The sequence below is a fragment of the Macrobrachium rosenbergii genome, chromosome 51, assembly GCF_040412425.1.
Source record: "Macrobrachium rosenbergii isolate ZJJX-2024 chromosome 51, ASM4041242v1, whole genome shotgun sequence".
In the NCBI taxonomy this organism is placed as follows: domain Eukaryota; kingdom Metazoa; phylum Arthropoda; class Malacostraca; order Decapoda; family Palaemonidae; genus Macrobrachium; species Macrobrachium rosenbergii.
Window position 1 is genome coordinate 18965894 of NC_089791.1, and position 14994 is coordinate 18980887.

A 14994-nucleotide genomic window follows, 5' to 3' on the forward strand; every position below is an offset into this window, starting at 1 on the left:
TTGTTAGGTAAACTAGTCTTAAGAAGAGGACAGCCGATGGTACTACGGGGAGACTTTGCAAGCTAAAACGGCCTAACATCAAAAGGCATTTCAAATCGGAATGCCTTACTATGCTATAAGACAGTTCTTCATTGGAGGGGTGGCTAGAGCTCTTGGCTAGCACGCTGTTGGCCCAGCGTTCGAGTCTCCGGCTGGCCAATGAATTATAGGAATTTATTTCTGGTGATAGAAATTCCTTTCTCGCCATAATGTGGTTCGGATTCCACAATAAGCTGTAGGCTGGCTAGGTAACCAACTGGTTCTTAGACACGTAAAATAAGCCTAATCCTTCGGGCCAGCCCTAGGAGAGCTGTTAATCAGCTCAGCGGTCTGGTTAAACTAAGATATACTTAACTATGCTATAAGACTGTTTAATTATACTTTTTAAATAAATTAATAGGGGAAAAAGATCTCATTAACCATCAGCTTATCCTCTTCCCAAGTGCTCGTTATTTTCAACTACTACTCTTTCAACATCTTTGGTCTTCGTGTTGGGGTTTGGGTTGACTAGCAGACTGCTTTTGCATCTGTGTTTTTCTGGTTACCTCTACCTACGTAATTAAATGTTCTTTTGGTGGATAACTGTTGCTCTTCCGAGCGTAATGTTGTTGACCGTTTTTCTTTTAATGTTTTAATTTAGCACAGTCTATCTCGGGTAACTTGAAATGAGAACGGTCTGGTTAATTGTGCTTAAACATTTTTCGTATGGTTCACATTATGCTTTTTATGTCATGTATTATGCCCCTGAATAAAGGTAAATGCTTGAAACCTGAAATATAATGCATTTTCGGTCATTTTAAATGCAGATTATGTGCATTCTGATTTCTCCTCGTGAAAAGTAAGTCAGTTATTTAAAGCTTATTACACCTGTCTGTTATTGCAACTTCCTTACACGTTTTCCTTAGTCTCGGAATGAAAAAGAGACTTTACAAAGTACTATTGAATATCGGCCCAAAACGACTAAACGAAGCTTTGCACAAATGGCTGACTATTCAACCAAAATATGTGACTCATAATAGCGTTATCTCCTGACATCAGACGGGAATAATTCTAAACCGTTCGCTCTGTAATTAAGATTTATAAATTATGTGGTGTCTCAAGTGTTAACAGTGACACTTCAAGACAAAATGGACGTTTCACAAGTTTCAAAGTCTACTAAAATATATCTTGAAAATGGCATTAAAATTCCTGTCATAAATTCCCAGGCCTAAAATTTAAACAAGCTTCAATCAGTATCTTCGATTAGAAATGAGGAGGTAGAGGAGTGTAAGAAATTAGAGTGTGTGTGTTTGTGTGTGTGTAATCTGAAATGATCTGGGACCTACTGTATGTCACATAGAAAACAGGAGAGACAGAAAAATAATTATACAAAAATATTACGGTAAATGCTCGAGTTCGACTGCTATTTTAGACAACAGGCTAAAAATATTTCTTGGTTATTTTAAAGCTTTTTAACGAAATGTGAGGCCTCTCTGACTCAATGAGGTAGAGTGTATTCTAAGGCAAATTGATTTTTAAAAAATGTTCAACAATTCAAGTTTTCTTTGATATCGAGGACTTGAAAGAATGCAATGATTTCAAAGGGGAAGTTACTGATGCAATTCTAACGAACAAAGATCTACATTTTGCAGCAATTCAAAAGAATAACGGACATACAGTTGGCCTAGCTTATAGAGAATTACTTATTCTAGTACATTTAACTTTAACATTACGAAAATTATACCTGCAATGATTACAATTTGTAAAATATATTCATTCACGTATTTACAAAAATATACAAAAAATACAGTAACTGTTTTACGTGCCAAGTGGAGAGATATCGCCTTTCTTTGCAGATACTCCATTATTAACCTAACCTTATCTAAGTTGACATTGAGTCATAGAAGGTGTCTCGAATCCTCTACGGCAACCGTGGGAGAGAATAGAAGATTATCCTCAGATGGCACAAACCAACATGTTACATGATTATTATATATATATATATATATATATATATATATATATATATATATATATATATATATATATATATATATATATATATATATATATATATATATATATATATATATATATAATTAAAACTAAAGCTGCCAGATATGAGTATAATTTCACAGCAGCAGCCTTAAAGTATAGCTTAAGTTTTTGACGGAGTTCTAACCTTAAAACTATGATTTTGTTATTTTACACTTGTGAATGCATTATCGGACATTTATACAAGAATTACGAACCTTAACTTTTTTTCTTTAAATGACCAAATTGTCAACCATATAACTTTCGCTTGGTGCACCGCATTACAATAAATAATTGCTACGCGATTATTAAAAATTATAAAACTATCTCTTGACAACAATATAATTTGCATATCCACGATACCTTTCAAAATGAAAGGATACTTAAGCGATGTGTTAAGGCACCTCTTTTCGATACGGTACAAAAAAAGATTAATATAGTTTCATATTATATACAAACATATATATACTGTATGTACAGTGTGACACTGGATACAGAGAGAATTTGACCAACACACGCGATCCGTTTCGATACCTACGTTACCTGGCGATGAGAGTAATTCCGTATTCCACAGTGAAAAGCTCCACTATCTAAAATAATACTGTTACCTATACGGCCCCCATTATAAAGACAAATCATATACTAGAACAGCTGGAGTCTTTTAAAGCTTTGTAGGACTGAAATTATATTACCTGGAGGTTCCTAAACTGTGGAATTTTCTTGGTTTAATGAATTCGTGGATTACCAATTTAAGTATATAGGTTTGTGAATTTCGGGGGTGAGGCACCATCCAGGAAAAAAGTGTTAAATGCGATATTAGATTATGTAAGGGTTACCTTCTCTTTCCTTAAGATTTATGTTTTATTAAAGGCTTTAATTAGATTACGTTCACTTCTTTGAATTTAGTCCCAGCTGTCACGGTTTTTGTCAGTCATTTGCTGAGGTTTTTATCTGTATAATATACTTACTTGTCATTAGAACATGTGGCTGACCATTTATCAATGGGGTGAGATCCACTTAAGATACACTCTTTTGCAATATCGTGGTCAACTATGCTATAACTAAAATGAGCAATAATAAAATGAGCCTAAATTTCTTTTAGAACCTAATTTGGAATTCAAGTTTAATCCGTTTTCACTGAATAATATACTACATAGCCTTACGGAAGGCTGTAAAGGCTTTAGTAATATGGAATGTACCCACACGTCAAACAAACATCATGACATGACATCGCTAAAAATATTTCGATGCATGAACAACATCCTAATTACTAAATTGTTCTAATTGGAGATTAATATGATTTCGAGCTAACGGAAATCTCTGATGATATACTTAGCTTCATTTATATTAAATTTACAGCAAATCTGTCGGAGAGAAATATACATACATTTACAGCTCAGTTGTGAGTTCGCATCTGGGAGCAGACAAATGCCGAGTGACTTCCGCTTTACAACTGACGGGGGCGATCTTGCTGTTCTTTGTCAAAATCCGATTCTTATGTTTTATTTCCTGAGAACAGTCAATGGTGTCATCCCTGTAAGGATCACTGGACAGCGTCGTTCTGGCCATGACTGGTTTTCTTATAACATTCAGGTAGACATCCTCACCTGGTAACGTGGCGGTGATGCTTGCACATTTGGAACTAGTTTTGTCGCCCCTTACGCTTCCCCTCACTGGATCTTTTCTAACGGATTTTGGAGCTTCAGGTTCATGGGTGCCAATGTCTGTACAGGTACCTGATGCTGGAGGATGCTTTTGGTTGCTGACCTCCTTTTCCTTTTCGTGTATGTCATGAGTGAATTTTTGGTTCCCATACTGCGACTGAAGGAGCTTACGCTCCATATTCAAATACGGCGAAGAGGAATCATCGGCATTTCTCGTATGCTCTATGTTTCTCAGGTTTTTGAGGCTCTCAATGACGGAGGGTGCGTTGATGTATCCATCACTGATGATGCTGCACAAGTCATTAAGGTCATTCATCTTCTTCGTGATGTTATTGTTGGTCTCCTTCACGTACTTGAAGCCGCAAAGCGCCTCGTCCTGCGAGATCACCGGAACGCCCCTCTTCGCGAGCTCCCCTTCCAGGTAATGCCTGAATTTGGAGTCCTTATCCCTCATGGGATCCAGATGCACTGATGGTATGTCGCTCTTGTCCTTGGTACTATTCTCGTATACGACCGGTGCTTTTTCATTCACCTTCAGATCCTGTTGTTCAATGTCATTACCAGGTATTGCGTCTTGGTTTTCCGATTTCTTCATCGAAGGAGGAGTGGTGTCCAGACTCTCGTCGAATAATATGTCCTCGGGGTTTTCAGGTGCTTCCTCGTCCTCTTCTTCAAAGATGACAGGCGTCAGACTAATCATGGAGGCTGACCTCGAGCTGATTTGGCTTGCAGGTGGAGTTTCTGGGGGAGAGATACAGAAACAAAATTAACAGTGTGGAGATTTGTTACACTCTAAGACATAAAATTCCCACCAAATCTCTCAAAAGATAATTGATGATTTATTCAAACATTCACATTTCATCACAATAGTCACTGCAACGTGAAATCCCCTTAACCATTAAAATTCCAACGTCTTTTAAGCATACAGGTTGTCTGTTCAATGACACCGCAGAAAAATAAACTCACCTCTACACGGCGTAGGAGGATCACTACCTCTGGAGGAGCAGGACATCCTACTTGAGTTAAGATTGCCCGAGGACAGGGTGCTACAAGGAGCGCCAAGTGCCACAAGTCGACATCTCTCGGCCTGTGCCTGTTTTCGGGTCTGGTAGAGGGTGCCTCCTGTGGACAGGGGCTCTAGTGACGGAATATCCCCTGCCTCCTGAAAGAAGAGATATAGAAGTGAATGTATAGGACCGGAATTAAACATCGGAAGCATAAGCAAATAAATGAAAAGGCAGTAAGGACATTAACTTTTGCAACACGATGCCATGAGACTGTAATTAGTTATTAGTAACACGTATGCGTGAAACTGATAAATACGGGAAGGAGCTATTAAACTATTCTGAAAGGCACACACAATAATGAAAAAATAAGCGAATAAGCATACAAATGAGTAGACAAGAAAAGGAAAGAACACATGAACAGAAATTACATCCACTAAACCTACTAAAAACATGAGTAAAAGAAGACACTGTCAGACTTTCCTCTTCAGCAGAAGAGTGGAAATAAAGTGAGGCTGAAATTAAGCTTCAAACTTCAACAAAACGTATTTGGTAAATAAATAAACCATACAGGTATGTTACTATTAAACATGAATCACAACAAAAGTATCCAAAGCGAAATGCCTCACCTTTGCTGCTTTTTGTCTCTTGTATCTGGCGAGAACTCGAGTTGCCCAAGACAGCAATCTCCTCCAGTCTGCGGGCACCGTCACTATATGCTCTTCTCTCCGATTGAGAAGGGTCAACACCCGGGAGAGGTCACGGACTACGGCCCTGGTGAAAGATGAGACGAAATTGTTAGTTATCAACGTAAAAGTGAGATCATTATTAACTTTTTATTTTCATAAACTTGAGTTCCATTATAGCATTATTATTATTATTATTATTATTATTATTATTATTATTATTATTATTATTGTTAAAAACGTGCAAGCGGTCAAAAGGAACTAAAATTAATGTTCATTAACTTTCTAACCAAATGCCCATGAGGAAAAAAGTAAAAATAAGATTATTTAAAAAGCAATGCTACTGTATATATAGAAATGAAACTGACAACTGGAATTATTTTATTTTCTTCTTTCCTGTTAGTATCTCCTTCACAAAATGCTGGGTGAGTGACTCTATTCTGTCGTAATTAAGCTAAGCTAAACATTATTAGGTAAAATAAAACTGACATAGTCTCCATTCAGAAAAACTGATAATGCTCTACCCAAATCTATTGGTACTTGCATTATTTGGTTATCAGGACAAAAATAAAGCATCAAAATATCATTATGAAGATTTCAAGATATAGATGTAACCTATGTCTCGGGCCTTGTCTATGTGTCTGTCCGTCACCTACCTGTACGCCTTCGCCTTTGTATCAGTGGCAGAGTCGGGCCCTCCGAGCCTCCTGAACCTGTTCCTGGTCTCACTGAGCATCTCGAGGAAGTTGTCTGCCTCCCCTCGAAGGTTCTTCAATTGATCAAGGAACTCTGCTCTTTCTTCGTCGGCTACTGAGACCTCTGCGGGAGAAGTAAGAAGAAGGCAAAATTATGTTTATGTCGTGTCAAAGGGAAAAAGTTAAGTATATATTAGTTTTACCAGACCACTGAGCTGATTAACAGTTCTCCTAGGGCTGGCCCGAAGGATTAGACTTATTTTACGTGGCTAAGAACCAGCTGGTTACCTAGCAACGGGACCTACAGCTTATTGTGGAATCCGAACCACATTATACCGAGAAATGAATTTCTGTCACCAGAAATAAATTCCTCTAATTCTTCATTAGCCAGCCGGTGACTCGAACTCAGGCCTAGCGAGTGCTAGGCGACAACTGTACCGACTCATCCAACCAGGAACTATTGTGTCAAAGGGAAGGTTAAGCAAAAGTACTCAGGTTAAGATGTATTATAGAGGTATTACAACTAGCGTAAAATATCCACTTCCCTCGCAGTGGCTACTTGAAAGCCAGGAATGGCATAAAAATAACTACTTTCTGATTCTAAACAAGTAGCCAAACTCTGGTCAAGTCCTGGTGACGCTGACAATAACGAAAAGATTCAGCGCTCTTTGGACTTTGGGACCCAGCACCTGCAATGTTTATTTATAGGTACGTTATAACGCTAGACATAGAATTTAAGTTGGAAAATATAATTCCTGTCTCATACAAAGAGCCTCACCTACGTGAAGAGTACACAAATGACATTTTCATGCCTAGTTTATAATTAAAGCCGTATATATTTTTTACAAATAGGTTGATCATTTCAGCTGAAACTGAAACGACGCCTAGTATATAAGTACACTATTTTGCAGAATATGGACTGAGGAAACAAAGGAATCAACGAAAGGTGATCTGACTGAATGCCGGTTGTAATGAAAATATTCAGTATGATTATTCCCGATGGACTGGAGAAAGAAATGATTAAAATACTAAAGAGACAGTCGAGCTGGTTGAGAAAAGGCAGGAGTTGCTCAGATCAAATAACTGTGTCACGACATACTGCGCAGCGGTATATGGAATACAAAAACCCCTTCCTCTTGCCATTTGTTGATTGCCAAAAGGCATTTGACAGTAACCACAGACAGATGTTATGGAAAGGTTTCCGTCACAATAGCGCTACTGCTAAATATGTAAAACTAATAGAAATTATCCATGAATACAGCAGATGTAAAATTACACTGAGGGAATTCTTGACAAGTGAATTTACAGTAAAGAGTTTGCTTTGTTCACAGATTTTATATGAAAAAAAAGTGGTTAGAGATGGAAGAGGAGGTTCAGATTGGAGTAACGACAGAAACTTGACAGAGTTAGACTATGCAGCCGGTGCAGTTTTAATCATCATAACACCACAGAATTTACGAAGCTTGCCCAATAGAATGCATATATCTAGAGGTATAGGAAGTAATGAGGACAGAGTATGCACATTATCCGTTGATAGGATTAATGATGTGGAATCTTTCAAATAGATTGAAATTGCATATGACAGTAATACTACACATGCAGGATCTGTATTGTTATTCGGACATGAAACTATATCTACATAATTTTATCGGTTTGATAATAGAGCTTTAAAAACAATATTAGGAGTCACATGGTAGGATGAGCTTGGACTGACACCATAAGCGAAATTATGGAAGTTCTCTAGTAGATGAGATACTGATGACAGAGAGATGGGAGTTGGCTTGGACAAGTGTTTCGCCAAAGCCCTGGGAGAATAGAAAGAAATACTGTCTGCAGGGTTCTTGTGAGTTCCAGAACTATGAACAGGGAGGCTGGGGATGAGTGGAGATTTGTGAAAGGTAAAGCACAGGAAAGACACAAATGGCGTTGGAAGCGATGATAATGATAGTGATGATTATGTGGCAATGATATCTGTTTTATTTATTCTCTGGAGGCAACTTCTCCTCCCCCCCACAACACTGGTAGGAAAAACGGCTAAATACTGAAAAAAAAACTATAACTTTACAGAAAACTACAAAGAACAGAGAAAAATTCTCTCTACGTACCAGTAGCATTAGGCCTCTTGTCCTTCCATAACCTTGGAGGCACATGCCTAGGATGATCGTGTCTCTGGTGGTCTGGAGGAGGTTTAGTCCTCCTGCGCATGTAGAGAAGGGCGCCGATGACGACACCGACGCAGACAGCTCCTGCCACGGCTGCCCCTGCGATGATGCCCACGTCTCGCCCAGACACCAGCGCCAGCATGCTTTGCTCTGGAAGGTTAAGACTCCTTGAAGGCTTGAAGGGATTTCACATTAAGAAGATATAGTTTCATGTACATAATGGTAATATAAATATGACTATGGACTTGCTGGTGTCTTAGATATGAAGCTCCTGAGATTTGAGCCTATTATAATATATATATTTATATTATATATATATATATAATATATATATATATATATATATATATATATATATATATATATATATATATATCACATATATATAATATATATATATATATTATCACACTTGGCAGGGGAAATGAACAATGGGTACAAGTCCTGACCGGTTTCGATTTTTTCCTTAATATTCGTTTTTATTATCTGTGTAAATATGAAATACTTAGTTCCTGAAGTCATTGGTTTATAAATTCTTGACAACAAAGTTAATATTGATACCTGAATATACTATATCATTATTCAAATATATTTATTATGATTATTATTATCAGCATTATTAGCAATATTACTACTGCAATCACTATTTCAAGTATTACGGAATCCACTTCTAACGTCTGCGAATTCTTTAAAGAAAGCCTAACATCCACAATACGAATGTCAAAACTCTTTCTCGTCTATAACAAGCATCGTTACCACATCGTAAAAAATCCAATAAAAGTGCAGATTGCATTTGCACCGTATAAAACAGAAGCAGACCATCTTGGTAAAAGGTCAGTACGTTATGAGGAAAGGGAAGAAAATAAATAAATAATTCTGGAGTCTCGACGTTAAGCACCTGTAAACATAAACACACTTCTTTAACGAGAACATTACAGTTTTTTTTTTTTTTGTCTGTTTATTTCTTTGGCATCTCTTCAAACAAGGGTCAGAGCAGACATACACGCGTTTCATTTTCACGGTTGATGGGTGCTAATGGCGAAGAGAACTGCTTTTAAAACGAAAATAAAATATAATGACGCCAGCAAACAAATGTGTGTACACATTCTTCGTGCTTTTGTGGCGATATTTCCTCCCAAATAGGTCATAAAGCTTCCGTAGTCCCACACTTTAGGCGTCATTTATTGTTCATTATATAATATTCTGTGTCAAATATACTCTGTGTGGACTGGAATTTCCGCTTTCCCTATATCCCATTACTGACTATATATTTGTGTGTACATATATGTATATATATATACACACACACACACACACACACACACACACACACATATATATATATATATATATATATATATATATATATATATATATATATATATATATATATATATATATATATCTATAATGCAAGATAGTCTGTAATGCAAGATAGGAAAGCATAAATTTCAGTCTACACAAAGTATATCTGACACAGAATCTCATATAAAAAAACAATAAATGACGCCCAAAATGTGGGACTACGGAATCAACATGACCTACTCGGAAGGATACACACATACACACATATATATATATATACATACACATATATATCTTATAGAATTTTGATGCCTATGTCATGTATATTATTACAAGACAAGTCTGATGACTGACAATCACAATGACTGACAAACGATTCTGAATAACACTTTTAGTATCTAACAGACTTTGCAGATTTTATCTCGCCAATTAGTAACAGTAAGTGCCTTAATTACAATAAAAAATTTAATGTATAATTTAATATAGATCCTTCGGATTATTTTTTTTTATAATTTACTGGTTTAGATTTAACCGGCTGCGCCAACGCAGTAGGGGAAAGTGCCAGTGATGTGGACCCTTGGATTTTGTCCAACAGACCAAACCAGTTAATCGATAATAAGGCTGTTCATATTACGGTGGGCACCTTTAACAAATACATTAATTGTGTGTGTGTGTGTGTGTGTGTGTGTTCAACTTTTAAGGTATATGAAGTTATTTTCTTTTCAGTTGAGTTTGAAAGCATTTTTAAAAAGAACTTTCATGAATAGAATAATATTTCATATGTGAATATCTTATTACTCATTACTTATATATATATATATATATATATATATATATATATATATATATATATATATATGTGTATGTAAATAATTTTTTATCACATCACCGTGATTTAAATACAATCATTAAGCTACAAATGTTAAATATCCAGTTCATGCTACTTCGGGAATATCACCGAAGGTGAATTATAAGTGATAAATGGATTGGTACCTAGGTGTCTCGGTACCAATCCATTTACCACTTCTAATTCCCCTTCAGTGATATTACCGAAGTAGCGTGAACATTGTAACAATATTAAACGACATTTGTAGCTTAATGATACATACAGACATATATACATACATACATACATACATATATACATATATATATATATATATATATATATATATATATATATATATATATATATATATATATATATATAGTGTGTATATATAGCTAACTCACCGGAACAAATCCTGCCCATAACCGCATTTCCTGCCGCAGGAGAGCCTTCCGCTGGATGGGGCGCCCACGTGGTAGAATACCCGGGCGGGCAGGCAGAGTGACAGACGCGGGAATCTGCCATCATCACGTACAGACACTTGACACATTCTGCCGTGTCAAGGTCACATCGAAGGCAATCGCGCTGGTTACAAGTTGCTGGAAGAGAAGAGACCACGGTTAATGAGCATTACAAAACATTCTGCAATAATCTGGTTGCATTATTATTACCTTCTCTTACTTCTTCCTAACGAACACCATATTCTTTGGAAGCTTGAATTTCAAGTCAATGGCCCTGTGGGCTTTTTCCATATGAATAGGGTTCATAATAATAATAACAATAATAATAATAATAATAATAATAATAATAATAATAATAATAATGATAATAATTGTTGTCATTTAGAATGTGCAAGCACCTATGTGGATCAAGCCTTTAAAGCTATTTAAGAGGAAAGAAAGTTTGTTGAAACAAAGATGGCGTAATTATATCTGTCAAAAAATACACCGATATGCTTCATAATGAACTTCACCAATTCATTCAGCAATACACGTATCGTACTGATTGGTAAAAGAGTATATTCAAGATATGTCAAGCACAGAATTATATTCAAGACTCTGTAAAATGGCAATTGCATCCAATTCAACTGTAAAATTATAAATAAAAAATAACTAAAATTTAGATGGATCAAGGCTTAATCAACTGTCACTTAAAGTTATCTTTACAACAAGCAAAGGATTTTTGGAGTTGAAGCTCATATTATACCAGGGAGAAACTAAGCCATGGGAATCGACCTTTTAACCCTGGAACGTGAGATAGACCTCCAAGGATCACTTAAGCCTAAGTAAAATATCCAGTTGTTATCGGTAAAATAAAGGCACGGTGCCTGAGTGGTCGATCTGGCGAAGTTTCTCCGGATGATTTGAGGTTTTTCTAAGCAATTGTATGGGAACATAAATAAGGAAAGAGACGTTGTCATTACGTAGTTTCTGCAATTCTTTTGTACCGTCATGGGGCAAAAGTACTATTTTTCAAACAGAAGTGAAAACAGAAATGTGCACAATTGCTTCAAGAAACGGGAAGTAAACGATACCGGTAAACTGTTATGTCTCGAAGTTTCCTTCAAAAAACAACGCTTAATTTCGTCAGAAACATCGTCGTTTCCTCTGGTTGTATATACTTCCTCTATTTTCACTAACTCCGGTGGAAGAGAGATCGCATACAAATTAGTTTCGTGCTAATTCTGTCTTCTAGTATTTACACGTAGTCATGAATCCTAGCTGACCTGGGTATTTCGATGAAGTAGCAGCCACGTCTACATACTGTACTTTCACCGACCGTTTCTTTGCTCGGTTTGAATGTGCCTCTCTCTCTCTCTTTTTCTCTCTGTCTTTTCAAGTCCCGTTAAAAACTCACAGTCCTAAAGTTTTTCCTTTGAGCGAGAATGCCATTCATAAATGAGACCGCAAACGGTTCATCGGACCATCAGTATACAAAACATACTCAGGAAGGAGAACGCTCACAATGCCGCCGCCACCTTCCAGGAAGCAAAACAAGACCCTTCCGCGCATGCGTTTTTCTTACGGCGCTTTGTATACTACGCTCTTTTTTGTCTAGAATTCACACAAATCAGCAGTTATTATTTTTTTCCTTCCAAAACGATAGTGTCCTTCCGTGGTTTACCGTTCTGTAGCCGTTCATTTTAAAAGCTTGTATTGCTTTGTTTCCTGGGAGATATACAAGTCGTCTACTGTCGCTGATAATCCATTGTTTTCTAGTTGACAATTCATGCAGAGACAAATGAGAATTCGGATATAAAACGCCATTCCTCATTACGATCCAAACTAATCCTTTTTACCACTAAGTTGTCTTTCCTTTATTTTCCCTCAATTGTGTTTTTTTTTTTTTTTTTTTTGTCGATAGTTACCTTACCTGACGGCCTTCTCTCTTTCCGTTAGTTCCATTCCTGCGTATTTTTTTTATATGCCAGCTTGTACTTGAACATTTCCCCTTTTACCTTTGAATTATCTTTTCCACATTTCCTATATTTCTGCTTTTTATCATTCATTTCTGTTACTCCCATGAACTATGATTAGCTCAAAATTCTAGACAATTACTTGTGGAATAAATATGCTTTACTTGTGACTGTAAACATTAGTATTAGATGATTACGGGATTTCTCCTGTGAGGCAAACTGGCCTCGAAAAGAAGTTTAGTCGGAAATATAATCCATAATATACACATACATACATACACACACACATATACAGTATATATATATATATATTCATATATGTGTACATATATATTCAATAAATGTATATACAAAGAACAAGTTCATGAGTTCTGTACTTCAAATGGTAAGCTAAAATATATTCATAAAAAAGAACAATAAGATAATCTATTTTCCGCAAACCATCAATGTAGATATGCAGATAACCTAGTTTTTAAGCAAAGCGAACAGCGAATGCGTTTCCATTTTCTCCTCGTGAATTTACCTAATTTCCTTTAAATGCTTCCTGAGCTTCCCGTGAACAATGAAGTCATGCATCTGTTTTCTACGATACCTTTAATTTCATTTCCTGTTATGTGTACAATAATGAGAAAGAGTGTTCATTACCAGAATGAAGGAAATGAATTCAACGCGTCCCCAACAATACCTAATAATATGTTCTGTCACTCAGCTAAGTGAAAACTAGCGTGCAAACAGAATGATCACAGGGGATTTGCTCCAGACGACGCTCGGGTCAGGCCGTAAGGGGCGCTTTAGTAAAACTTTGATTTCTAATCTGAGAGACTAGATCATTCATATTGTTTTCACTAGTATGATTCTCTCTCTCTCTCTCTCTCTCTCTCTCTCTCTCTCTCTCTCTCTCTCTCTCTCTCTCTCTCTCTCTCTCTCAATATACTGTTAATATATTCATGAATGGTTAACAGGGAAGAATACAGAATCGTCACCGCTGAGGAAAACTGACAGCACACACACTCTTATATACATACATATATCCATACATACTTATATATATATATATATATATATATATATATATATATATATATATATATATATATATATATATATATATATATATATATATATATATATATATATATATATATATATATATATATATATATATATATATATAATATGAGCGCGTGTGTGTATGTATGCTTGTGAATTTCTATTAACAGAACTAGCAAAGGTTATCGACACTCACCAGAAAGTTCCTCCAATTTTTAATATAAATAAAATATCCAAACTGAAGGCACAGTTAGATCCTTAACCGGAGGGCAAATCAAAATGAAACTGATAACTTTCTACTGGAAGTCGAAAATGTATATCACAAAGCGTGACGTAACCCGTCTATTAGCGAATTGCCGTCAAGGTTAAGCCTTATTATTTTTTATTTCCTCTTCTTTTATCTTCAATTTTTTCGGGTTTTGGAACCCGTATCATTCAACTTTGCATTAAAAAAATATAAGAAAACCTAAACTGGGGTGTTTTTTTTTTCTTATTATAAAAAGGAAACAAGTTCCTGAGGAAGTATCGACAATCGTCGGAAGTTCGAATCACGGGGTTCCACAGGAAACGTCATTGGAATCAGTCTTTATTATCTCATTTCTTACCAAAGGTAAATGGCAAGATCACAGAGATCAATCCGGAAATAGCTATGAACAGGATCGTGAAATACCTTGCCTCGGGGCAGAACACAAAGGTATGGCAAATCGAGGAGAAAGTCTATACCCGATTAGTCAAAATATGTTAATGAGGATAAATGCACACACACACACACACACACACACACACACACACACACATATATATATATATATATATATATATATATATATATATATATATATATATATATATATATACTGCATATACACGCCTATATGTGTGTGTATCTGTATATACATATACGTATATGTATATATATACACACACACTTGATATCCAATGCAGTATTTAATCAAAGTACGATGGAATGGTTTACTTGTGCATCAAACTGGGTTACTATGTTATACGCCAACGAAACAGACGAAGTCATCACCTCTTAATGACTGCCTTTCATCCTTCATATAGGAAATTCGACTGTTTCTCTTTCAGCCGTAATGTCGGTGCGTGAACCTCTTTCTCTGAAAAATATAT

General features: G+C 36.1%; 1 protein-coding gene across 1 annotated transcript in view; it reads right to left on the bottom strand.

Moving 5' to 3' along the window:
- Positions 1-2968: 2968 nt before the first annotated feature.
- Positions 2969-14994, bottom strand: part of T48 (FU domain-containing protein T48) — a 157985-nt gene continuing 145959 nt past the window's right edge. The window contains exons 2-7 of the mRNA XM_067094899.1: positions 10802-10996; positions 8207-8413; positions 6063-6225; positions 5350-5494; positions 4683-4878; positions 2969-4457 (exon numbers count right to left, since the gene is read on the bottom strand). Coding sequence (XP_066951000.1) covers positions 3442-4457; positions 4683-4878; positions 5350-5494; positions 6063-6225; positions 8207-8413; positions 10802-10996 — 1922 coding nt within the window. The 3' untranslated portion in view covers positions 2969-3441. The remainder of the gene's footprint in view (positions 4458-4682; positions 4879-5349; positions 5495-6062; positions 6226-8206; positions 8414-10801; positions 10997-14994) is intronic.